The sequence below is a fragment of the Semicossyphus pulcher genome, unplaced genomic scaffold (genome assembly GCF_022749685.1).
Source record: "Semicossyphus pulcher isolate SPU_LCO1_2020_fin unplaced genomic scaffold, fSemPul1.0.p SCAF_18, whole genome shotgun sequence".
NCBI lineage: Eukaryota > Metazoa > Chordata > Actinopteri > Labriformes > Labridae > Semicossyphus > Semicossyphus pulcher.
This window is the reverse complement of record NW_027211691.1, coordinates 17,013,036-17,039,900: the sequence shown is the minus strand read 5'-3', so window position 1 is coordinate 17,039,900 and position 26,865 is coordinate 17,013,036. Positions and strand designations below refer to the sequence as shown.

General features: G+C 42.8%; 1 protein-coding gene across 10 annotated transcripts in view; it reads left to right on the top strand.

Moving 5' to 3' along the window:
• LOC138595602 (sickle tail protein homolog) overlaps positions 1-26,865 on the top strand; it is a 97,142-nt gene that overhangs the window by 48,068 nt on the left and 22,209 nt on the right. For 7 of the 10 annotated variants that reach the window (XM_069666917.1, XM_069666920.1, XM_069666918.1 and 4 more), the window contains exons 3-5: positions 19,099-19,294; positions 23,327-23,525; positions 24,461-24,554. In XM_069666917.1, coding sequence (XP_069523018.1) covers positions 19,099-19,294; positions 23,327-23,525; positions 24,461-24,554 — 489 coding nt within the window. Of the gene's footprint in view, positions 1-1,285; positions 1,422-19,098; positions 19,295-20,369; positions 20,472-23,326; positions 23,526-24,460; positions 24,555-26,865 lie in introns of those variants that run through there. The other 3 variants (XM_069666922.1, XM_069666921.1, XM_069666924.1) reach the window with 3 other exon arrangements.

Sequence of the window (26,865 nt, the reverse complement as noted above, 5' to 3'; positions counted from 1 at the left end):
TGCCTAGCTAGCTGTTTCCTGCTAGTTTCCATTTCTTGTTTTAAGCTAGCTGGCTGTTTGCTAGCTACATGTTTACAATTCACACATGAGAGTGGTGTCAAAAGAAAGCAAAAACACGTATATAACTAATCTTAACGTATCTAATTCTAGCTACTAAAACAGGGCAGCAAGGGATGACAGCACCTGATAAATAATGATCATGACAGAATCAAAGTTGAACTTCTTAGTGCTTCTGTGTCCACCCTGTGAGTTCCAGGTGTTTTTATTGTCCCTTGCAGACTGAGGCAACAGTGCAACTCCAAAACAATTTCCTCCTCCTTTTTTTTTCTTTTTGTTTGCCGCAGGTTAAATGTGAAGTCTATCCTATAAATCTGCCTGTCAGGTTTCCCTCCCACAGCGGCTGTGCAACACTGAGGTTTCTGTGTGTAGGTAGAAGAAAACATGTGAACCACAGACCGCTTTAAATTGTCTATACAGTCTGAAGCCTGTTTTGATCAATATAATTGCACTTGCATAAAGTTTCAGACCTGTTTGTGTACTCTAAAGTGCATTATGTATGCATACGTCTCCGTGTTGTTTGGGAGTGTTGTTTGTACTGATTACAAAGTCTCCTCGTGCCTCATCTTTTTGAAGTGTCAATGGGGGAGGGCGACCTGGAGGGAGTCACTAGGTGAACATTTGGCTCACCTGGTCATTGTCTGTTTGTTTGCTCCTGGTCAGAGGAGACAAAAGGGAGGGGCAAGCTGGCTTTTGTAGCCAAAACAATTGAAGTAATGGTGAGACTGGCACCGAGCCACAGGGGAGCTCCAGGCATTGTGCAAGAGGGATTTTGTGTGCTGTTTTCAGACCTGCCCACACAGCTCTGCCTGCATGCAAAGTAACCTTTTCATGAGGTTTTGTGTCAATCCAGCGCTCTGATCATGATCTCTGTGAATTTGCATAGCTAACATCAGTCAGCAGGGGTGATAGTGTTAAATTGCGACAACCCAATCTAGTTGGAATTAGTGTGATTATGTGTTATTTAATCCACCAAGTCATCAGCAGATTGGCCTAATGAAAAATCAGTGTGCATGTGCTGTTTTTATTAACCGCACAGGAGAAAGGAGGTAAAGAGTTTGTTGTGAAATGTAGGTAGTCAGACAGGTAAGTTCAGCTCCGGATTTTGGGGTGGAGTCAGCGTTGCCATAGTGACTCATGATGTCACCGCTGGAGGGGCTCAGTTTACGTGTAGGTGCCTGCTGGAGCGAGCAGGCTGGGAGCTGAGTGAGTGCAGGGAAGCTGCTCTGCAGAACAGGCGATGGATCTGAAGATTGTCTGCAGGCATGGCTCTCTGTACATGAAGTCCGCGGAGGAATAGAAACTACCTTTTTACATTAAGTCGGAATAAACTTCGCCATCAGCCCGGACAGAGAGGAAAAAAGGTAGGAAATTATCCGAAAATGTTCTCTTTAGCAGTCCGTGCCCTCCAAGACTTTCAAAACAGCGTTATTGCGACTAGTAATGCGTGGACTTTTGCGCTCTTTTTGGAAAAGTAGTACGTCACGTCCAAGGGGTGTTTGTGCTGCAGCAGACACGCGTGCACGCGAGCAGGCTGCAAGGTGCTGCAAACTTTGGGGAGAGAAATAATCGAACGAAAACAACTTGAGCGCGTCTGTTCCTTCAGTTCTCGGAGGTTGTAAATCATCCATAGGGCACAATCACCTGCAGCTCCCCGTAATCTTTGCGAGATCGCAATTATCATATGGAGCTATAATTGCGGGGCAAATTATCCATCATGAAGGGACGTTAGGTTTATGTAATAAAACATGCTCCAACTTGCACGATGTGTTGGTGTTATGATCAAGGAGATAGCTGTTAACTGATTGATACGATGCTAGTTGCTGCTATTCCTGCACGTTTTTGCAATGCTATAATGTTAGAATTACGGTTTTTTTAAAACCAAATCCCGAAGATTTTGTGAGCAATTTAATATTTTTTTGTCTTTTTAAAGATACAGAGCGACTTTTACAATCTATCTGTAAAATAGGAACCTTACGGATACTACCATGGTTTCAGCTCACTATTACTTAAAGAATCATGTTGAATTTTCGGTCTGTACGTTGCAAATTTACTCTTTTACTTACATTAATGGCCGGAAGTAAGTATGTTATTTTATTAAGTCACTTAAATGGACTTTGGTGGTTTGCTTAATTTTAGTATTAGATGCTATTATATTGCCTTTGAAGATGTGTCCAGGACTTATTTGGCAGTACATACAGTATATTGTGTAATAAGGACAACATTTGGCAATACACATGCTGTTGCAAGACTATTTTGTATTGCGTGTGTATAAAATAATGTTTTGGGTCATTTCAGGGTCGCAGAGAATACAGTTTGAAACTTGCTTGTTATGTTATCAATCTTTGAAGCCCATCCCTTTGCTGCTGACACTTTAAATCAGATGAGGCAGATATAATCTATTTGTAAGACATGACACTTTCAAATTGATTTTGCACTGACACCCCTCATATGTTATTCAGAAGTGTGCTGAGTGATTTGAGTGAAGAGGGCTTTTCTTGAATGTGTCATGTCAATGAAGAAGATATAAGATACTGTCACAGAAGAGACGTGTCTGAGCACGAATTTCTGCCGAATGAAAGAAGCGCTTGCAGATGAAAAAAAGATGATTGAAGACCAAATTTGTCATAATCTAATATAGGATGTCATACGTGATAATTTACTGCTAATTTAAGCAGCTGAAAATGATAGAATAACAAAACAAAAATGACACGTCTATTGGGGCGTTTGTCATTTTGGTGGCCCGTGGAGGGGTAATTATTCCGCCGTGAGGATAAACAGCAAGAAAACGAGTCGGGCGGCTGTGAAATGTACGGTAGATAGTGTGGGAAAAAAGTTTCACACAGACAGGCAGAGTGCTGACCTTACAGGAAAGGCAACATCAGTGGCAACAGTGCGTGCTTCAGAGGTGACAAAGAGTCGTCTCCGGAGGTTTGAGTTACAAAGGCGGAGATTAATCAAGGTCAGGCGGAGGTTGGGAAGATGATATCGCTTTAGTTTGAAGAGTGGATGACCCCACTCCACCCAGCAGACACACACACACACACACACACTTCTTCTTATATAAGGTACCCCTCAATTCTTCCTTCTGTGATCCTTAAATCCTCAACAAAAGCGAGAGGTTTAATTTCCTCCTCTCCTCATCGGGCCTGCAAAGACCTGGATCCCACCCAAGGGAGATGAGATAATATCCCATTGGCCTGTCCACCACCCATCCTCTCACCCCTCTATCTCTGCCCAGGGGGGCTTTCACCAGCACACACTGCGCCGCTTGACCGATCACACATACACGTATACACACACCGGCTGAATTCCCTCCTTCCGCCTGTGTGTCTGTGTGAGATGAGCTGTGACTTGCAAGGCCAACGGTTTCCCCGCAGAGAGGAGGAGCGGCCATGTTAGGACAGCTGTCTGCAGTTGTGGGCAGCAGACAGACACGCAGAGAGACAGACAGGTCCATCATCCCCGAGCTGTGTTAATCCACTGGCTGCTGAGTGTTCGGTTCATGGTAACGGTGCTAGTGTCAAAATAGGTGCAGTTTTTTGACAGGTGCTCTCGGTGTTATTAAAGTACACTTTGGGGTTTGGTGTGATTGTAGGTTACGATAAAAGGTGATGTCATTTCCATGCACCTATCAGATTTAAACAAGCTGAGTATCAGATGTAAAATCAACTTTGCCTGACAGTTAGAGGATGAAAGGATCAAATTAAAGTCTTGTGAAACATTATTGATAAATTGGCATCAATATCACTTTGTGCTGTGTGCTTGTATTCGCTCCAGACATGATGACTAATTCTGCTCTCCGTCAGTTTAGTTTTTCACCAGTATTTTGGCTCATTTTCATGGAAATGGTGGCACACATGTTGAACATGTTTGTGTTCAACAGAGCTGCAACGAGCAATGATTTGTTTCCAACTTTTACATCAGTTAATTCTGGCCTAAGAGGTGTTACATAGTTAACCCAGTTGGGCTCTCTTGTGATAACCATTTCTTTGTGAGCGCCTTTTACCAGTGACCAACAATATATTCAACAAATGAAGGGCTGGGTATCAATAAGGATTTCTCAATTCGATTTAACTCCGATTCACAAGGTCCCGATTCAATTTTCGATACATTTAGGGGTACTTCAGTTATCAATGCACGCTAAGAACAAAACCACGCGAGACTACACATACTGTATAACAACATGCCGAAAATACACTCGCGGCCAAAGCCGACGCTAACAGAGAGTAACATAAACATCAGTGCAAAACGAACTTACATATTCATGGACGCACACACGATAAAAAGAGTCCATCGGCGATCACTGATGTTTCTGTAGTAGGTGCACTAAACAAGTCCGGACATGTCTCCCTCACTGCCGCGTTTCGGCTGAGTCGTGCTGCATTCAGGAGCGCTTAGAAGCGTGCGTGATCAGACACTTCTTACACATATTTTTAAAGATCGATCGAAAAAACTTTTTTTAAACCTAGTCCTAATTAAATTATTCTTGAGGTATAAGTCCGAAGAATAAGATCTCCTGGGGCCCTTGACGTCTGAAAATATCGTGTAGCGCATGATTTAGTCCTTTCCAAAAGTCTTTGATGACAAGGCAGTCCCAGAAAATATGCGAATGATTTGCATGCCACAGTTTCTCCAGCGAACTGGGGGGTTACCATCACAGTAACAGTTACTCATACTTCCTCCAGTTTTGTGAGCTGGTACATTTCCATTGATACCTCCATATTGTTGTTGATTGTTCCTCAGATATGAGTATCCCTCCTTCCTTTCCCCATTTTGTTGTAATGTACAAAGTTCTGATTGAGCTTCTTAAATGTATTTTTTCTTAGTGACTTTACTCCACTGAGAGTAAAGTTGGACAAAACAATATATTTTTATGGCTTTGGGGAAAAAATAATCAACATTTCTCACCATTTTCAGACATTTTATAGACCAAATAACTACTTAATACTCAGCTTTCTTTCTCTCTCATTTACTTATGATCCATTGTAGAAAACTGTATTGTAATTCATTACATGTATATTGGTTATAGTTATATATTTCCACCCTGCTTAAGCTTGTCACCCCATTTATTTCAAGTAATATTTTCAGTACAAACAGGCAGAACCTGTCCTCATTTGTGTGCACAGAGTGAGTGTGTTGTGGTCAGCAGAAAAATGTCTGTTTGTAGCTGATGTTATCAAAAATCACAAAATGTCACTCTATAGTGTTGTGATGACCTTTATTGCTTTATCCATCAAAGTCAGGCTTCGCCCAAATGTTTTCGCTTGCCAAGTTGGAAGTTTGAAAGATTTATGATGATAACAGTGAACTTTTTTTTACACCGTCATCCTTTCTTACGTGCATTTACTGAAGGACTCTAAAATACATGCATTCTATTAAAAAGGGAAAGAGATGCAGTGGATCACACAGGAACTTCTGCAGAAAGCAGATCAGCGGCATGAATAAGCATGCAAAAATGATGCATTTAGCAACAACATCAACATCCATAAAATGGCCGGTTGCACAATATCTGCGCCCACCCACCAATTCATGCTGAACAAAGCAACATAAATAGCGCTCGTTTGTCATTATAGGCAGTAAATGTGCTGTAAACTCTCCCTCTGAGTCTTTTTCAGGCGTTGCAACACTTTGGCCAGTCCCCCACATACTTCTCCCTGCGGGCTCTTGGCCCTGCTACACTCTTGCTCCTCAGGACCAAGGTCAGCTAGATAACACTGGCACCGAGCATTCATCAACCTCCCTCCCAGAGATCTGAGCATGATCAGAGAAAACAGAATATAAGGAGGGAGTTTTAAGGGGAGTATTGTTCCTGTTTTTACTAAAAGAAAAATGCATCATTCACGGCCTTACACTGTTTTCCTTTCAAGCTGTGATTCGTATCACAAGAGCAAACACTGAAGCATTTACACCCATGGGATATTTCCACAACACCTCTTTGTCAGAGCCTTTATTGCACCTTGTGTCTGAAATCACACAATCAGACGCTGTGTGCAGCAGGTCTGCAGGAAAAACATCTGCTCTTCATCATCGCACCTCCTCCTCTGACCATCAGGAGCGGCTCTGCTTTTGACAGCATCTGCCACCTCTGCATGAAGTGAGAGCTACCTCCAGGAACACAAACAATGTCGGGCATACGTTGACCTGTGAGTTAACAGGGGTTATGTGTCGCGGGGGGGGGGTTGTTTTTAGGGGTGCAGCACCCCAACAGAGGGGACAAGTGGTTGGAGGAATGGCGCCAAGGCCGGTCTAATCCTGAGTGTAGTGAGGAGGGGGGGCTTAAGCCGCTCTGACAGAAGGCCCTGATGGACCTGCCTCTGATCACCGCTGATAATGAGTCAAGCCAGACAGAACTTTACACGCCGTCTCGAGAGCAATGCCCGTGCGTTAATCAGACCAGCTAATCAGGTCTGAGCTCTTTTTACAGTGTACTCCTCAGCATCATTGCAGACCTGCATTAGCCCGGGCTTAAGTCGTCTCCAGTTTTATTGTTGCTCCTCTGGTTTTAACAGACAGGCGGTCGTTATGAGGTTCAGATTTTCTTGTCAGATTTGCAGAGGTGAAATGTCTCCGGCCTCTTTAACCTTACATTCCTTTTGGTACAATTAAGGCCATTTGTCAGTACAGGAGTCACAGCCTGAGGAGCTTCTGCTGAGGACCAAGCTGCTACTTATTTTATCACCTTGAATGTCGTCTCCAAAACTTTAAATTAACTTAAAGCTCCTGTGCTGAGTTTTTCGATGGTTATGAAACAGACTGAAAATAACTCTGATGACTCTTTATGGCCTACGAAAGCAAACCAGACCGTCAGCAACGAGATTGATTTTGACTTAAGCATGTACAGGACAAAATCAGGACAAAAAGAGATAAGAGGTACGGCTTTGTCCACAGGGGACGCCAAAATCAACACTAACCAAGAGTTCCTCACAGGAGCTTTAAATAGGATAGTTGGGATTATTTCCAGAATTGGATAAACTCATTTTCATACCCATGTTTTTCCTGATTAAGGTTTGAAAACTACAAGTATCTCCAGCTCCTCCTTTTAAGCATGCATGGTCAAACGTTTTTTGTACTGTGACATAAGAGACCCTGAAACAGTCGGATTTAACAGTAGTTAAGTGGCTGCTGTTGTTGCTAATGCAGAGCTACATACCTACAAAAACACCATGAAGATTTTAATCTATTAATCTTAAAGTTGTAATCTCAGAGTTCTCAGTTTCGTTCTCTTTGGCGGCACCTATGGTGATAAACGGTAATTGCGGGAGCACACTTCACGGGTATCCAGACAGTGCTGCATGTGCAACGTTGTAACTTTTCCTCGCTGACGGTCGCTTTCTTTTTAGATTGTTTGCCTTCATCTGAGCGTCCAATTTGTTTCTTTTTCTTTGGATTTCCACTTATTTTTTAAGTTGTATCTGTAGTCATCCATCTTTTCTTTGTTTGTTCAGCCATAGTAGATTACTGTTGACTCGCAACACTTGCAGAGACCGAAAAAGCAGCCGCTTAGCTCTGCCTACCCTCTCTGGCAGACCAACCACTGCTGGCTGATGGAAAACGCGTCACTAACTGGGCGCCGCTTGTGATTTTTTACGCAAATGTCGCCACAGACGCCCAGAAAGTAATACTGCGAATGCAAAGCCTTTCATCAGCGGGCCATTTAAGGGAAAATAAATGTCATCGTATAAACATTAAAATTAAAAATAGTATGAAAACCTGTTTACCTTGATGACAATATTTAATTCTTTAATTGTTACTGAAAAGCTGCACCTCAAACATCACTGGGTGTTTTTAGCTGTTTGGGTGGTAATTATGTCTTTGTTTGGTACTAGAAGTTCATCTTGGCGTCCTGGGCGTCTTTGTTGAGGCAGGTGATCTGTCATTAGACTTGATTGAGGAACTGGGTTAGTTTAAGAATAGCTAAACTAATGTAGCCAATCCGGTTGGTAAAATGCTCAGGCTCTTGTTTTGATGCCTCTTTTATCATGTGTATCATGCTCTGCCTCCAGTCTGGAACATTAGTAACTAGATGCAAGTTTAAAAATCGTTATTTCTGACGGCTGATGTAAACATTTTTGACACACTGCCAGAGATTCCAAGCTTTATGACCGACAGAACAACAGGGCTGTTTTCCCTCGCTGTCTCTATATGCACCTTTGCTTTGCAAGTCTTTGCATGCAGCCCAACATCTGGAGTCCACCTTGGGCCAAAGGTATGAAGCTCACTTCAAAAGGCAGAGCAGAGACGGGAGGCACACCAGGATGATCTTACCACTGACAGGACCAGCTCCAAGCATCTGGTTCAAACCCCATTTTGATCTCCCGGGCTTTATTTCCAGTCGGCCCTGAACAGTGAGGATAAAGTGGATGAGCATGGCAGCAGCTCGGCAGAAAAATAGCTTTCTCATAGTTTGAAGCAGAGATAGAAGGAGAGGGCAGAATGTTCCTTAGTAAACAACATGACAGAGACGATGTGCAACACCTGGAATATGAGTAAGTATACAGTGGAAAAGTATATATTCAGGCATCAGCGGCTGAAGGAATCAGTCATAAATTAGACGGTTTGACAGAAGTGGAGCATGTGCAGCAGTTCATCACGGCACCTCCTCCTCAGGTCGACATAATCTACCAATCATTCACTGTATTTCCATGCAATTCACGCTAAGTTCGCAGCCGCTGGTGTTTTAGCACCTTAACCACCAATGGGTGCCGTTGCGTGTTGATAGTGAGAGCTGCGCTTTCACGACTTATCACATATGGTCGACTGAGTCATCTCCAGCTGAGAGGTCACGGCCGCGTGTTTCTTATTGTGTATCTCAGAGGTCAAAAACAGGTCAACGTGGTCACAAGTGGATAATGAGGAGTTACAACCAGGACGTGAGAAGGGGGGAAAGAAACAATGCACAGTAAGCAAAACAAGCATGACTAATAAGCAGAGAAGTCGAGTACAGAATAAACAGCAGCTGACAGTGTTTACATGACGTGATGTGCTGCAGATCGTGTTGTCAGGAAACGCAGAAGCTTAATTAAATGATTATCGGACCCCTTTTTTCTGCACACAGAAACCATCCTTTGGGAGAGAGTGTAATAAATCTTAGCCTCAGTGAAGGAGCGTATGTGGGCCTCTGTGACCTGTTAATTAGGCATGAATAGGATAGCCATTATCAGGGAAGAGGCAACCTGACACTTGACAAAATACAGTGATTTAAACCAGCTAAGAGGTCCAATTTATCGTTAGCATGAAGCTGCAAAAGTATAGCGTAGCTTTAGCACTCCTCGTTCTTTAACGGTGTTAGATTATACGTTAGCTCATGAGTGTAGCATGATGGCAGAGGACGCACGACTCCGATTTCTCCGGGGAGAAGAAAGCCGTCTTTGTCTCGGTGACCACATGCTTGGAGCCGCACATTTACATTCTCAGATTTACGCCCAGAGAGGCCCAAATTAGACCTGGAAGGCCTTTTATTTCACCTCATGTGAGACGCTCTGTGGAGGAAAACCAGGTTCATGTGAGGACGTGTCATATAAATCGGAGTCGCGTTGGCTTTGTCCACCGCGGCTGTGTTGATGGATGCGCTCTATAACGGGATTCTGTGTGTTTGTGTAGATCAATCAAAACATGTATTGAGTTATTGTGCGAGTCTGTAAGCGTTCCAAGCTGTGTTTTGCTCTTGATGAAGGGATGCTAAAGAGCAAGTCCGGGCAGATGATAGCTCTGCAGCCCCGTCAGCAAATACTTTGCATGTATTTGTGTTGGAAAGAGAGACAGCGAGCGAGAAGGGGTGAGAGACTTTGTGTGCACACAGGCGGGGGGGTGTGCAAATCATTGAATGCATGACTGGTAAATGATCTGCCAGTCTTGGTCAAGTCTGGGCGTTTGATATTATGTAACACTTTGACTTGAAGGCATGATGAAACCAAAACACACTACTGTAACGCAGGGTGTACTTAGCAACATAAATTGATCTAACGGCGACCATACAAATGCAGTGTTTTCTATAGGATGAGGGTGTGCTGATTGTATCTCACCCTGGCCTTAAGGATCCCTCAGGGTAGAGCTTGGTTTTATCTCCTCGGGACATAAGTGTCATCTTTCGGTCTTCAGCCAAAGCCTGCAGGACGAGGACGAGATGGAAGATGAGATTGCAAATGTGGATTAGCGTTGGAGCGGCCGTTTTAAGATAAAATGTAGGGTTTCTTTGGAAGTTTTAAAGCTGTTTTAAGGATCACATTTTCTCCTCATGCTGCTGGAAAAGTGAGAAAATGCAACATCATGAGCCGTGCAGACATCCCTCACTCTGTGCACGACACGAAAAGCACACATTACAGACAATGAGTTTCCCCTGGTGTGGGGTTTGTGTGTGTGTGTGTGTGTTTTTTTTATTGTGCCGTTGGATAGTTTGGGATGTGGGGCGGTGTATATGCATTGGATGGAGCTGCATCCGCTGTGAGGTAGAGCAGAAAGGGAAGGGAGCTGGACGGAGCAGTTGTGCAGAGCAAGTGCTACAAGGGCTGAAACCACAGCAGAGGAAGAGACCCTGTTTCCTTTAGAGCGGGGAGTTTCCAACCTCGCATGGAAGTTACTGCTGGGAGGAGATAACAACATGTGTGACATGGTAAATAAAGCTTTTATACTTTCCAAGACTTTTATATTCATACATAATGTTTGAATTGCTGCGAACGTGCTCAAAAGTGTTTTGTGCACTCACTGGCTGATTTATCTGATGGTTACGCAGAGTTGACTTTAGTAACCTCGCACATTCGGAGGAGGGTGTGATGTCTGCTGGTGATAACCGTGACCCACTCGTGTATGCGTGAGTGGATGAAATCAATCGGACGGCGTGGCTCATTTGTTGGAAATGTCACAAGTGGCGGAAGAGATAGACATCTCGCCTCGTCTCTGCGCTGGTCAACAGGCAGCATTGTGTCTATTGTGATTATGCTCTCCATGTGCGTGACAGATCTGCTTGATTATATTTTACTTGCCAATGTGATAATTTATTAATGAGATGGTAACAGCCCAGGCTTCTGGTGTTCATAACTTCTGCACGTCGCTTCACCTTCGCTGCCAGCTTCGACTGCGTGGACACTATAAAGTCATCCACTTTTAACACGCCAATTAACAAGCCGGCCCATCTCTGAAAGGTCAGCTGGGGATTTGGATGAAGGGATTAGAAGAGGAATGCATCAGAGGAGGGAGGCAGAGAGGGATGTGGTGGCAATGAATGGGAATGGATGACTAGGGGGATTTTGGTATAATGTCATTAAGGCCGGGGGAGACAAAGGATGATGGCCGGTCCGCAGACAGCATACGGGCCGAGCGCTGACTGGTTGATTGACGGGGGCTTTATGCTTCAGAGATGAGCAGAACTGCAGTGGCACAGAGTTTTAGACTCACACAGGTGTTTTTAATGAACTCTTTGTACGTGTGTGCCAACTTTCCTTTGTGTTGTTACAGAAAAATGTAACACAGCTCAAGGGAAGATGGTGCTGATTTAAGGGTGTGACTGTCCAATGATGCTGGTGCTGGTGATATCATTTGGAGCCAGAGCTGCGCAGTAGCCATCGGCAGGTGGAGCCGCCGTTGCCACTTCCTCTAACCAAAACACACACTTAGCTTCTTGTGTTGGTCTGAAGCAGACATTCACAGATATGTAAACTTCAATGACTGTAGTGATTGTTTTAGTTAATTCTCCTCTCACTGTTCCTCCTCTACTCTGCTAATCCGGAACAGATCAGCTGCAGGAGCCGGATTCGTCAACAGAGCTGTCAATCATCATTTTGACAGCATCAAATAACTAATTAAAACTAAACTTGTCGGGGCGCTGTTTAGCTCAGTCGGTAGAGCAGGCGCCCCATGTACAGAGGCTACAGTCCTCGTCGCACTGATCACAGGTTCGACTCCCGGTCTGCCGATCATTTGGTGCATGTCATCCCCCACTCTCTCCTCCCAACAGTTCCTGTCTATCTTCAGCTGTCCTACAAATAAAGCCAAAAAAGGCCCAAAAAAAAATAAAAATAAAAATAAAAACTAAACTTGTCAGAAAAATGAACACTGGGATCTAAATCAGCATGATAAGAACTAACTATAATGACAGAAACCATGTTTGAGAAACATTTATTTGGTGTATATTTTGATTTTATAGTTTTACTCATGTCCCATCTGATAACATGGAGGAGGCGGGCTTTATGACTTATACTGCAGCCAGTCAGCAGGGGGCGATAGAGAGGGTTTGGCTTCACTTTTAGGGAGCTGTCATGTCTTCCATCTTTTTATACAGTGTGTGGTTGCCACTGTGACGTACCCTATTGATTTGGGAACTCAAGTTTTGAAACCTTTAGTTTGACATTTTGGTCGTCGCCATCTTGATTTTTTTTAAGCCAAAATGACCACATTTGGACTACAGAGTGGATGCACATTGCTCTATCTTGGTTGACAGGTCGCTGTGATAGTGACCTGTCAATCCCAGGTAGCCACGCCCAAAGCATACTGTCAATTTTACTCTAAATGGGACCCTAATTTTCTAAATAAAAGTCATGTTGTGTCTTAAAACTAGCAATTGAAACTCATTCAGAAAATGTTAACTGAGATAATAAATCAACTTAAAACTTGGCCCTTTTTTTCATCTAGTTTCATACAATCAGACTTATTTTTGCAACCAGTGGAGTCGCCCCCTGCTGGCCCATCTGCAGTGGCTTCACCTTTAAAACCAGGAGACAAAGGCTGATATTAATACAGTCTGTGGCTTTGCTTGAGGACACAAATGCTAAAAGCCTCCCACTCACATTTGAATCTCACCACATCAACCTGCCAGACTGAACGCCCTTAGTGGAAAAACATGTCAGAAAGAGACAAGTTAAGTAAGGGGTTAACAGTCTGCGGAGCCAGCGTCGTCTCTTTATGTGTTTGCCATTCAGATCTGTCCAGGTAATTACAGTTAGCTCGATTTCCGCTCCCCAAGCCCGAGCCGGGGCCAAATTAGCATCTTAAGTGGAAAGATGTGCTCACAACACCGGAGATTGTGTTAAACGCCACACAATCGTCCCCCCGCCACTCTTGTGTTTACATTCTTTGACAAGAGTATAGATGGAGTGAATAAAACTTGCTCCTCTGGTTTCTTGTGTGTTTGTCCTGTGAGTGTACATAAGAAGTGATGCGTGAATGCAGGTTATTGTAGTCAGGCTGTTATCAACATTTGTAGGCGTTGTGAAACCTGCGGAGTTTCACTTGTGACAGATCTACAAAATGATGTGGCGAAAAGGTGAAAAAGATTGACATGATTGCAGAGATGTCAGTAGAATGCTCTATTTTTTTAAGGCAAAACAAGGCTTTGTTATGGAAAATGTATAATAACCCCATTTATGTTGATTTTATAAGCTCAACACACCAATCAGTGGGCTTTGTGTAGGTCGGGAGCAGATGTGGTGTTTGACGCACTGGCACTTTTTGAGCCTGTGTCTATACTTAAATCTCTATGAGTGACACAGCAGGCTTCTGGCGGGAGCTGACATTATTCTTAACAATCGTGATATACTTTAATCGCCCCATCTCTGCTCCGCATGTCAGCCTGTCTGTCAGGAGCTAAGACAGGGGCCGCATGATATAACGTAATCTGTTCTGCACGGTGAAATCACGCAGCATTGTCCCTTCAATTTGAAATGGCTGCGTGATGTTCCAGACAGGAGGCAGGTAGCAATGAGAAGCATCCACACTGTGCGTGCACACTCACCAGGTGCACATACAGTGCAGTGTAACACATGTCTTAGCAATACTACATATATTTTGAGACATAAACAAACACAGACCTGAGCTTTCTGTTTCTGCACACTGTTTGTCAGACCACTGTTGCATAAATGTTTTCAGGATGTCCTGGGTTCGGGTCAGATTTTCTGCAACAATGGCCTGACTCACTCATGCACACACTCATATCTCTCTTTGTATCAGTCTTTCTTGCTTTAAAACACACAACACAGGCAGCAAACATTTAAACTATCCCTCTCCTTTATCTGCAAGCATAGTTGTGTGCCTGATTGTTGCTTGTCCTTGTAACATTACACTTGACTTCCGTTGAATGTAAATCTGCTGCGAGCGTTGTTTAAGGCTATTAAAAACCTTAACATACATGATGTAGTGCCTTTCCTAGATTGCCAGAGGGAAAGGTTTGCTACACAAGCTACACATCATGAGCATTTAGTTTAGGCAAATACCATTTAGCTATTTCTAGACACATTTGACACTGGTCCTATAATATTAACAACCCACTGTCATTGGCTACAACACTGCCAAAACAACTTTGTAGTAGAAATATTTTCTGCTTTCTTTGACACCTTCAAGCTATTTTTTTGACACGTTCCTTGCCAATGGGCTCTTTCATGACTCTATAACTTATTCCCGTGTATAAGCTAATGTCAGTGTCTCACATTCATCATAGCTGTCAGAGCAAATGTGGCGTTCAGCGCGAACCGCTGCTGAAAAAGCAGAATCACAGGCTGTGTGCTTGACCGACGCTGGGGGAAGTCACTGGTGAGGAATGTACTGTAGATGTGAGCAGGTTGGAGCAGGTTTTTTACGGTGCTAATCAGCGGTTAGCACATCTGGACCCTAAAGCGGGAAGTGGTTCCCCGTGACAGGAAGTGGCTTTTGAGGCCTTTCCGGCAACATCAAACTATCAAAATGATGATCTCCGTGCGCAGGCATGAGAAAGAGGAAAAGAGAGACACAGAGGAGTTCATCTGAGCTAACTAACTGTCGACCTTTGGAGGGGACACCTCATTTGTCAGATGTGGGCTACTGTGGAGTGGTTTAACTTAATTACCCCTTTCCACAGGGAGGCAGAAGGTCTCATTTGCAATTTCCTTTTTCTTTATATGCGACTGCTTCTACTATCTATCTCTTTCTGCTGCGTAATTCTTCTTCCAGCTGTCACATTGTGTCTATTAAAACTGCTTCCTGAAAGCGGAAAGCAAGTTTTAATTAGCATACTTAAAGTAAGACTTTAACTTTTAAGAGAAGAAATAAGACAATCTTCTTCTTAAATTAAACATTCATGCCTCATAGGCAGTAAAATACACCCTTTTTTAAAAGCTATACCCTTAGGGGTTTTGCCACTACAGCTTTATAACCAGCTAGCTCGTGTAAGCTAATGTTAGCAAACGTTAGACGACTATCACCATGTAGGCTAACTGACTGGTTCAGCTAGATAGCTTTATTACTCTTTCCAACTTGTGATAATGTTACACTATATTTAAGCATATTACATTTGAATGCTTATATCACAATAGTGAAAGAACAAGGCAGCAAATGTGAGTAAGGCGATAGTTAGCTTAACTTAGCTTAGTTGAAGGGGAAGCTTGAGGCAGCTCGCCGGCTTTATCTATGCTAGTCATGTCTTCTCATCTAACACTCGTAAAGAATAACATTTTCAAAATTTTACATCCTGCTTTTACTATATATCTTTTTCTGCCGTGTAATTCTCCTTCCAGATGTGTCCATTAAAACTGCTGTCTGAAAGCGGAAAGCGAGTTTTAATTAGCATACTTAAAGTAAGACTTTAACTTTTAAAAGAAGAAATAAAACAATCTTCTTCTTAAATTAAACATGTATGCCTCATAGGCAGTAAAATACACCCTTTTTTTAAAAGCTATGCCCTTAGGGGTTTTGCCACTACAGCTTTATAACCAGCTAGCTTGTGTAAGCTAATGTTAGCAAACATTAGACTGGTTCAGTTAGCTAGCTTTATTACTCTTTCCAATGTGTGTTAATGTTACACTATATTTAGTTATAAACATTTAAATGGTTATATCACAATAAAAGAACAAGGAGGCAAATGTGATTAGGGAGGTAGTTAGCTTAATTTAGCGTAGTTTAAGACTTGAGGCAGGAGGAGACAGCTAGCCTGGCTTTATCTGTGTTAGTCATAGCTTCTCATCGAAGACTTATTTTCAAAATGTTACATTCCTTTGATGTCTTTCCTCCACTATATTCAATACTGAATCTTTTTATTCAACTACATTTATGTAGCTAAAAACATAGGAACATGTGTGCTATCCTGATATCAACCATGTCTGATGGCTGCAGTAGTCATACAAGTTTGTGCTTTGAACACTAAGAAAGCAATAAACTTATAAAACATCATAATACAAGTCAGTGTTGAAACGCAGGCTCTTCTTCCTCCCTTTTGGTATTTCAGAAAATATTGGATTACGCTGCCAGACCACTCTGACTTAATTACTACCTACAGGTGATGGAGGAAGCCAATATGATTCAACATTCCCAAGAGTGACACAGAAGCATATGAGAAGACAGAACAGCAGTGTAGGAGGGCAGTTTGGACCCACCGACGCTGAATATGCTCATAAATCATTCAGCGTTCAGGTTACATTACCCAACACATGTCTGGTTTCAGGTGACATGTCAACTCCATGTGACCCTCTTGTGTTAAAAGGTGACTATCATCGTGTATTAACAGAAGAAGGGCACATTTATATTCATGTATTTTTAATCTGAGGATGCTGCATGCTGAGCGAATTTTTATGAAATTACAGGAGGTGAGAGATGACTCAGCAGTTTCACCTGCTGTGTTAGGTCCGTGTGAAGGTGCTTCAAATAAATGTTTGCACACTTTGACTCAGCAAATATTACATAGGGATTATTGGAAATGCTTTATAATATTGATGATGGCAATTACTGTAATAGTAGACGTTTTTAAGCAGTGGGGTTTACATTAAACTCAAATAAGCTAATAACAAGTGGTAAGTAATCCTTATACTCTCCGCTGTAGGTTCTCCTTAAGCCTCTGTAGCTGTTGGGATGTAATTGTTTCCATGGTTCCTCTGTTTCCTTTTTCATCTCACCCTACAACCTGGCATTTCTTAGCCCTTTCCTGTTTGTTTTCTCCTCTTTTCTCCCATCAGTCTTTACAGGACATGCTCTCCTCCCTTCACTCTGAGCTTGACATTCAGAGGTACTTGATGAAAATCCAATTGCCCCACAGAGTTAGTCAGCCTTTTTATCTTATCTGCATCATGCCATTGTGTGTTTGTGTGTCAGTGTGTGCAGCTAAGTTTGCATCCTCACTCACATCTGCTGTGTTTTAAAACCCGTGCACATCCATGTCTCCTAGTGTCTGGCCTGTCTGTGCCTGCCAAGCACACTTGGCTGCAAGGCTAAACCAGTTCTGGCCATGAAAGCTCATCACAAATGTCAACTGCACTTAATGTTAAAAGCTTACATTCTTTTATTTGTCTGTACGTGTGGGAATTAAAGAGGAAGGCAGTGTGTGTGTGCATGCAGGCGCTCAGGATAACCTGGTGGAGATGCCCTTGTGTCTTCAGCTGCGTTAGCTCTACAGCAGGTCACATGTCTGCCAGGGAAGAAGAGCATTTCATAAAGAGCCCTGTGTTCCCTGACCCCTCCGTTGTCCCTGTGCAACAGATCACCTTACAGCACCGCGCAGAAGCTCAATGGGCTCTGTAGCCTTCTCACACATCGTCTTATTGTAGCCGTGGCTTGTGGATGCCACGTCATGCAGGTCAGATTACAGGTTAGCCAACTGATGTTCAAGTTTGATGACACAAGTCTGGATCCGTTATTAGTGCTTTAAAGGAATTTCTTCTTCTGTGGTACCCGCATTGTATGGTTCAGTTAGTGTGTCATCAGTCAGGGTTGGAACTATTTGAAAACCCAGCTCCTAGACAAGAAATTAAAAGTTTAGACGCATGATTACTTGAAGCTAAATAACTTATACTGTTGGATGTGTTTGTTTGATAGCAGTATCAGCAGTGTGAGCATGTATTAGTGTGAACACTTTTGCATGTTATCATAGTCTTGGTTTATTTATTTGATAGAGTCAAGCTCAAAGTCAACATCAAAGGTGCTTTATTCTTGTTTGCCAGAGACTGAAATACGGTGTTTCTAACTGGAAGTTCTAACGCCATTTATTCCTTCCCATTTCCAATTCCGATACCTAGCATGGCGTATTGGCCCATAAATGTCCCCTCAAATACCAGTGGGTTAAAAAAATATATACATACTATTATTATTTGTTAAACATTATACTATAGGACTGAGCAATTAATTGAAATGTAATAGAAATCGCGATATGGGCGACTGCAATTTTCAAATCGCAGGAGGCACAACATCTTTTAAGGGTGAAATGTGTGTAAAAACACATTTTTATTTACATATTGTGCTCTGACCTACATATCATACACACAGACAAAAGTATCAAATATCGTCGCTTGGTACAGATCCCTACAAAAATCACCCTGTAATCACTAATTTATGTTTTTCAATGAAAATGAGAATAATGATTTAAAAATGATCATTGCCTTTAAGATCGCAATAAGTAAAATTAATAATAATAATCGCAATTAGATGTTTTTTCTAAATCGTTCAGCTCTATTAACGGAGTGGATGTGATAAGACTGCCATCAACAGGAATCCTGCCTTGCTGAGCCGAGCACAAACAAGCTAACGTTAGCACCCCCTCCTGATGTGCTTATCCACCGATTACACACAGTCCATGAAACCCTGATTTTTTTTACAGAAACTGCTTTTATTGTGTGCTTTTACCAGTTATGTTAATGTTAGCCTTTAATTAAAAAAAAAATAGAGACTTAAAATTTGTGAGTAAAAAACACTATTTGCTAGCTGTGGCTAATGTTACTCTCTTAGCTAGCACCGCACTGTTGCTAGCACATACCGGAAACCAGTTCTTCTTTAATGCTCAAAAACAGTTGTTGCTCGTGGCAACCAAAAAAAATATTACTCCAATGAAGTCTACCGCTTTGGATTTTTGAGGACTAATAAATTATAGTATCAGATCAGTGGTTTTACGAGAGTAGTCGCCAACAGCTGAACATTTTTTGGAGGCATTTCAGATACCGGCATCTGTATCAGAACAACTCTATTTCTAACTCTTCCAAATGCATCATATCTTTATAAGAATGTTTGACAGTCCTGCATTTATGGTATTATTTTATGTACAATGTGTCCATAGTGTCACCCATAACATATTCTGTTTCCTCGTGTCTCCCCTTCCAGAGCAGAAGCCCAAAGCACGGCCCCAGTCCGCAGCCCAGCGTCGGCGACCAGGTGGACCACCTATCTCTGGCCTCCCTGGAGTCGTTGGACACCATGTCTGAGGCCGACGCGCCCACGGCTTTCACCCGCGGCAGCCGGATTCGTGCCAGCCTGCCCGTGGTGCGATCGACCAACCAGACGAAGGACCGCTCATTAGGTACAATTTGGGTTGATGACATTTCAGCCATTTGTTTCTTATCTGGATTTTTTTTACCTTTTGTTGAACACGAAATGAAAGTTTTCTCTCTTAAAATCCCACAACATTCTCAGATAAATTCTGATTTCCACCCTATTAGAACTTATCGAAAGATTAAGGCTCTATCTCGTATCTTTAATTGACTTTATGAATAGAATGAGGTGAAAGTGAATTGACATTAGACCTCTTTGATAACCTACATTTTGCTGCTCTTTTAGTAGAGTCTTTCCATAACTTTTGGACTCTCTGAAATAACTCCAAACCGCACCACGATCTCACCGTTTCACCTTGTCTAAGCCTTTCCGCTCCCTCCATCCATCTCCCTCCCTCCCCCCTCTCCACCTGAGCTCACAGCTCTGTTCTAATTAGAATTCATTTCCTCTGAAGTGAAAGATTAGGGAATCCATCCACAATATGCCATCGTGTTATTGACAGGATTAGAAATGGGTCGTCTTATCAAACACACATGGTGCTTCATTTGCATCCATATGCAGGAACGCAGGAAGTTGTGCAGAATGAGGCTGCTGCATTAGGGTGAGAGCGGGGGGAAGAGTTTGAGAACTAGCAAAACAAAGTGAAGAGTCTGTAATGTTTTAGGAGGATAGTCTTCAAAGGTAGCTCACAACTCAGCAAGGCTTCTGCTGCTGGATAATAGCAGAGCGTCTTAGTGGCACGCCTTTTGACCAAAGTGAGAATGAATGAAACCATAGGGTGCCACTTCCAAACTTCTTCTATGCGAGGAACACAGCTTGGTTTGCTTGAGAAGCAGAAATGCGAAAACCCTTTTAAAAAAAACATGCTTTACCACACATGCGTGCTCACACAAACACACACACACGCTCTGTCTCTCTCTTTCAAAAACATCAGGACAAAGCGTTGTGACAGTGGGGGGTTATGGTGTGATGAAAGGGGAGGAGAGAAAAAGGGGCACCACTTTAACTACAGTGTCCCTCCCACAGTCGTTCACACACACACACACACGCAGTCACACACACACTTCGCTAGGTCCCAACGGACATTTGGGGCTTCTTTGTGGGGCTCACTACCGCCAGCTTGTACTGTAGAGTTGTTGCGTTGCGTGGCTTTGCAGAGCGGCGTAAGACTCAGCAGAAAACAGGAAATCCCTATAACCCCTAATGTGAGTATCAGATTTAATCTAGAGGTCGGGATCAAGAGTATTGTGTTTCAATGCATTAATTCTGTGGTTCGAATGTAGTATTTTTCAGCTTTTGTTGCATTTCAAACCTCTTTAAGATATTCATGAATGCAGACAGATATTTATGCTTTAAACTTTTGTGTCTCGCTGGAGAGATGTGGAAAACTTTAAGTCTGCAGCGCTGTGCCCATTTGGTCAGGAAACCCACTGGCCATTTGCTTCCAATCCTGAGTGAAAGCAGGCGCTCAGGAATGTAACTCTTTGTTAGAGCCAAACTTTTTAACTTCCATGCAGCAAATAAAACCAATGGTGAAGAAGTCACATCTTCACAATGCACGCTTAATCAATGCCGCTTTTGTCTTCAAACCTTTAATTGCAAACATCTGCATGAAAACTAGCCGACTGTTAACCGAACTGCTCTCTGGGGACAAATGAAGTTATTCTGCAAATGGGCACTTTGTTAAGTTATTACTACCTAGAAAGCCAGACAGACCAGAAAGCTATGACGGACTCAGCACTTTTATTTCCTGGATTTGCCCTCTCCCTGTCTCACTCGGTCTCGTGGAGCACGTAGGATCTTGTATAATATTTCACCGACATCTGGTAGCTTTTACTGGCTTAGTCCTTTTATGGGGTTACATGGACTAAAACCATGCCTCCTTTTAAACTAGCTATTTTCAGTTCACAGACTTTAAAGTGACTTTGACATGAGGGGTTTATGTGTAGCACAACAAGTCCTTTGTCTTAGCAGTTTATCAAATGTGACATTCTGATTAAACTCTAATGCAATACGACATAAAAGATCAGAGGAGGAACATAAACTTCTTAAACTCCTTTGTTCTGTTTATTAAAGTTCTACTGTTGTCACCCCTATAAAAATCAGTGCTGTTTAAAGCAATGAATCACACACCAGAAATAGAAATGTTTTTTTCTTTCCCCTGGCATTGTTTATACAAGTGCAGGGTGGGCGTGTCCATAAATTTAGTGTGGGAGACATCTGTTTTTCTAAAGCACAGTACAGAAGCCACACCCAGGGTTCAGAGGTTCAGGCTTTGGTCTGTTTGATGCACGACTTGTGCTGTTCCACCCCGGGCACACAGCCCTGCTGCTGGCAAAGCTCCTGCCCCCACTCCCTCTCTCAAGATCAAGTAATGTGTCAGGAATATACAGCGTGCTGTTCTGAAACGTGTGTGACAGGAACAGGAGTTGAGTGGCAGGTTCATACGATGCCAAAATCATGCTACTAAAAATGTTCATTGAAACTTTGAGGGTAAGAAATCATTCTGAAGCACAATTAGTGTAAAAAGTAAGACAAACTTTTAAGGACATTTCACCATCCAAGTATACATAAGCTGAAGCGGATGGTTTTGATTTTATTAGTTTCTGACTAATACAGGATTTTTGAGTGATTTTAGAGGGCATAAAGTCACCTTCGGTCTTTTTTTTTTTGAAAATGTTTTTGAAAAAGTTTATTGAGGCTTCTTTTGTGTCTAACATGTTACATATCCGCTGCCAGCGACTGGAACAAACGCTCCATTAAAAAACTAAAGAGAGAGCCATCTATTGGCCGAGCGAGCAGTTTGTCTCCTGGCATCAGTTCCAGCCAATTTCATTTTTCAAGGTGCCAAATAAAATGTGTAAAAAATGAGTGAAATTACCATGGAATAGTAATTCCGCACTGCCCAAAGAAGAATCTACACATTATTTAGTCCTTTTAAGCTGTTTTACTTGTTATTGCAGGTGATCCACTTGTATAAAACCACTAAGAGCAAAAGAAAGCAAGTCTCTAGCATGCAGCATTCTGGGGATGTTAAAGGCACAGTACATGAGACTGAATATTTGGTGATGCACACGTCCACCAGTAGGGGGAATGGGTTGATTGGTCAGATTTGCGGAAACGTTTTGACAAAAATTGCAAGGTCGCAACTTCCTGGACTTCTAAGTAATATTATTACTGCTGATATATTGAATTTATCAGCTGGAATGAATGAAAATTCAACCCAATTAGCACCAATGTGACCATGCTAACTTATTCAGAAGGCTGCTTCTTTAAGCAAACAACTTTATTTGAAGAATATTTAACATTATTAATATATTATTATATGTATTATGATACATTGTCAACCAATTTTAGTCTGCACCAGCTGTGATGCTCTGCTACATGGCAGATCAGCGCATATTGAAAAACATGCAGATATATCTGTTTTGGCCGATAAACTGGCCATGGGATATATTGGTAGTGTTCAAATATTTAACATGGGAGCTGATGGAAAACCTATGTGATGGAACAAATTCTAAAACAACTAGAGCATTGTGTTCTGTACAATATGTGCTGTAAGACAGTTTTAAAACATATATGTGTCCTTAATGGACCCAAATCAGGCCGATATCGGCAAATGATATCAGTCAGGCTGTATTTTTGGTTTGTGTCAGCTTCCATGGTGTGACGATATAAATGGCATATGAGTGTGAATATGTCCATATTGACTCTTGTGAATGTTAATATGGACAAATACCTGCACTGCTCACAGCACTGAGCTGCAAGGTCTGACATAGCGATGTGGGCGGGGTGCCAACAGTGTTTTCACATGTTAGGAATGGCACAGGACGAGGTTGTGACAAACTTTTATTGAGCATACTTTAAAACTATTCGCTGACTTTGGTTGCTATGTCAATACTTTGTGCAGCAGTTAAAGACTGAAGACTAAAGACTACTGCTAAGTAGCTAAGTGTTTTGTTTTAGCATCAACAGATTAGACTGCACTTCTTTAGCATCTCAAAAGCACAGTGAGATTACTTTTGGCTAATCACCCTTCTCCTCTTCTTGCTGTCTGCAGGTGTGCTGTACCTGCAGTACGGAGACGAGTCCAAACAGATCCGCATGCCTAATGAGATCACCAGCATCGACACTATCAGAGCTCTGTTTGTTAGTGCCTTCCCGCAGCTGCTCACCATGAAGATGCTGGAGTCGCCCAGCGTCGCCGTCTACGTCAAAGACGACGTGAGGAATATGTACTACGAGCTCACTGATGTCAGGTAAATATGTTGGTAGTGTGAGAAACATGTCTACAGAATGAAATATGAGACAGCTTGTACATATGTTAAGAGCACAGCCACAGGTCATAACACTCCTTTTTCCTTTTCCATTCCCCGAGCACTTCCTGTCTACACTCCCCCAGCACAGGAAGTGTCACAGGCCAGGAAAGCTTTTGCTTCCTTTTGCCCTCATGTTTAAACTTATTTGGCAAGGATGCTTTAAAGCAAAATATTCCAAAATAAAGTCTTAAAAGACTTTGATGACTTTGCTGCCAGTTGTCCTCCCTCCTCTGGGGAAAGTTTGACTTTAGAAAGTTTGACTTTATGCACTTTTTAAAGTCCTTTTATGCTCTTAAGTGTAGTTTCCAAAGTGTTCCGTGCCTTGTTTTGTGTATCATTTACAAGCACACAAACACACATATACTAGCTCGCTTCTTTTTATTGTTCCTCGCACCTTACTGGTTTTGTATTCACCAGCATGTCTTATCAAAACTACAGCAGGTTCTCTGTGCAGAGGCAGTATAGTCTTAAGCAACTTTGCCCTGTTGTCTCTTGAGGTCCTGCCCAAGTGCACTGTGTACTTTGTGACTAATTCTTTATCTGGGCTGTAAAAACAGTCTCGTGATGCCTTGAGGTTGGTACAGGTATCAAAGGGTGCAACACTAAAGTGAGAGAGTGACGCAGCAAGAGAAAGAAAGGGATCTGCTCCGCGTTTATGTAGCGGAGCCACGTTTCAACCGAGTATTAATAGATGTTTTTATAGACTTAAGAGATTTAGAGGAAATGTCATATAGCAGAGGACAGCAAGAGCCTCTGTCAGGGTATGTGCCCTTGGCAGGGCTGCTGAGGAGATCCAGGCTGAGTCAGGATCGCCCGCTGTCGGATGGTGATATCTGGGCTGCTTTCTTACCTCGGGATACTTCTACTCCTTACAGGAACATCACAGATCACTCCTGCCTGAAGGTCTACCACAAAGACCCAGCACAAGCGTTCAGCCATGGGCCCAGACCTGCTAATGGCGATGCCAGGGTGAGTACTTAACCGCCGCACATGCTAACACAGACGTGAGGATGATTGTTTTGTTAACAACAGCCGCTGCAACCAGATAGATTAGCCCAGCCTCCAATTCATCTCACTCTCGCATCCTGTTTGCACTTCAGGGAAGGAATGTCCCCCTGCCTCTTCTTAATCTGTTCAAGAGGGGCTCATATTGTCCTCTAAGGGGCCTCGTCTGCACACTCTGGTGCAGCTTCCGTAAGGGACTGTTCAGTCTTCCCTCAATATCAGCTCTAATCTCTTTCACTTGTTCTCAATCCCAGCATGTTTGTTCCCTGCTGATGTAACAAAACTAAACCCCCAAAGAGCCGCTTCCTCAAACGTTCCTCCTCAAATCCCGCGCTCTAATCCGTCTGACCCTTTATCTGACCTGCTGCTCCTCTCTGCCTGCTGCAGCTCCATTGTAACACTGCAAAAAACTTACATTAACCTTAGCTATAATCCCGTTTTCACACGCTGTACGTGTCACATAAGTGTAAAGTGAAAGTGATAAAGTTTAAAGGAGTGGTGAGGCAAACAAGATGGTTTAAGAGGTCTTGGTTCAGACGGCGTGATGACTTTGAGGTGCTGCAGAAACACTTTTGTTATTCTCTGCGGCTGACAGATGAGTTGCATCGGAGGCAACAGCGATGGGGGTCCTTCAAGGGGACGTGAACAAAAGACATTTGAGAGAAAGATGGCCAAAAAAGATACGTCTGAAAAAGTGAAATGGGAATTTAATAGTGCAAACAGCTCAAGAGCACAGGCAAAAGCAAGACCATTAATTGTGCGGGGACACATTTTCAGGCTTTTTCAACAACTCTGGCTCCCGCTGAGTCAGCAGAGTCGCAGAAAAATAACTTCTACTGGATAAACTGAAACACATTAAGCAACAGGAAGCAAGGCAACTTTCCAAGGGCTCCTGAGCAAACATTGGGAAATGTAGGCGTGAAGCAGAGATATGCTGAGGGAGACTGTTGTCATGTCTCGGTCTGTCACTGATTAACCGTGCAGTAATTGACACAGATAAGAAGACTGGAGCGTGAAGGCCAGGTCGGTCTATTAGAAATCACTTATACCCGAAATTAGCGTGTTGACGCGGGTTTTTCAGACCCAGGAAGACCCGCTTATGGATGCCGATCTCTTTTCCCATTGCCAGTGGAGTATACTCCTTTCGGTGTCTTTTCTGCTGCGTCACCGTCTGACGTCACAAACGTGCCGGAGGCAGGGTTAGTAAACAGTGAAGATGTCACAGTGGTAAGGTCTTTATTGTATCTATTACTCATTCAGTCTGTTTATCAAACTCGGCGCGGGCAAATTTGGAACAATGTTCGAGCACTGATTGGACGGGGACCGGCGGAATTTGTAGCTCAGATGACGAGGAGACGCAGAAGTAACCGACAGAGCATGGCATTGTGCTGGAGAGGGGATGGAGATTAGCGTGTCGACATGGGTTCTGTGTTCCCATCACTGCCGATCGGAGCCGAGGCGATAATTACCCGGGTCTACTGCAGAGTCATTTGAACCCCGTCTGAATGCCGATTGTAACCTTTCCCATTAAAAAAGCCGGGTGTTAGCAGGTTTTTTCGACCAGTGGGAAAGCAGCTATAGACTGCTGCTTTACAGCCGTAAAACTCCATCCAAAGTTTGTTTGGTTTTCCGTCTTGGGAGAGACAAAAAACTCTTTGTTTTTCCTTCTTGGCAACCTCTTTTAATAATGACATAGAAACCCTGGCACTCAAACCAAAAGGGCAAATACGACAAGCTAATGAGCTGTACACCTGTTCAAACACTATTTCAAGGGGGGTATTCTTCACATCTGTTTGGGCTATTGAGTATCCTCTTGTGTTGCAGGAATGCCAGGCCTTGGATCAGATTCAGAGCAGGATCCAAAGCTACTTCTGTTATTGATCGAAGCTCTCTGGCCAGACAGAGCTGTCTCTGCTTATGAAAACATCCGTCTTACTCATGTCAGGAATTGATTTAAGGGAGATGTACAGATTAAGAGATGCGTGCCTCGATAAGCAGAATACGCAGCCGCCTGACAGAATAAAAGGATATTTCCTTGAATTGGAATCCTCTCTTTTGTCATGTTTCATCAAATGAAAACGCAGGGAAACATTTTGGAATATTAATCCGTGCTTATGAAAGGGATTGCGCCCAAAGCAGTGCCTTGTATTTATAGAATAGTCAATAGTGGCTGTCAGACGTGATGTTATGTACACAGGTCTGGAGGAGATGTTTTGTACACAGAGGTGCAGGTATTGTCTAATCTGTTGCGTGATTTCTTCAGGGCATCCGCTTA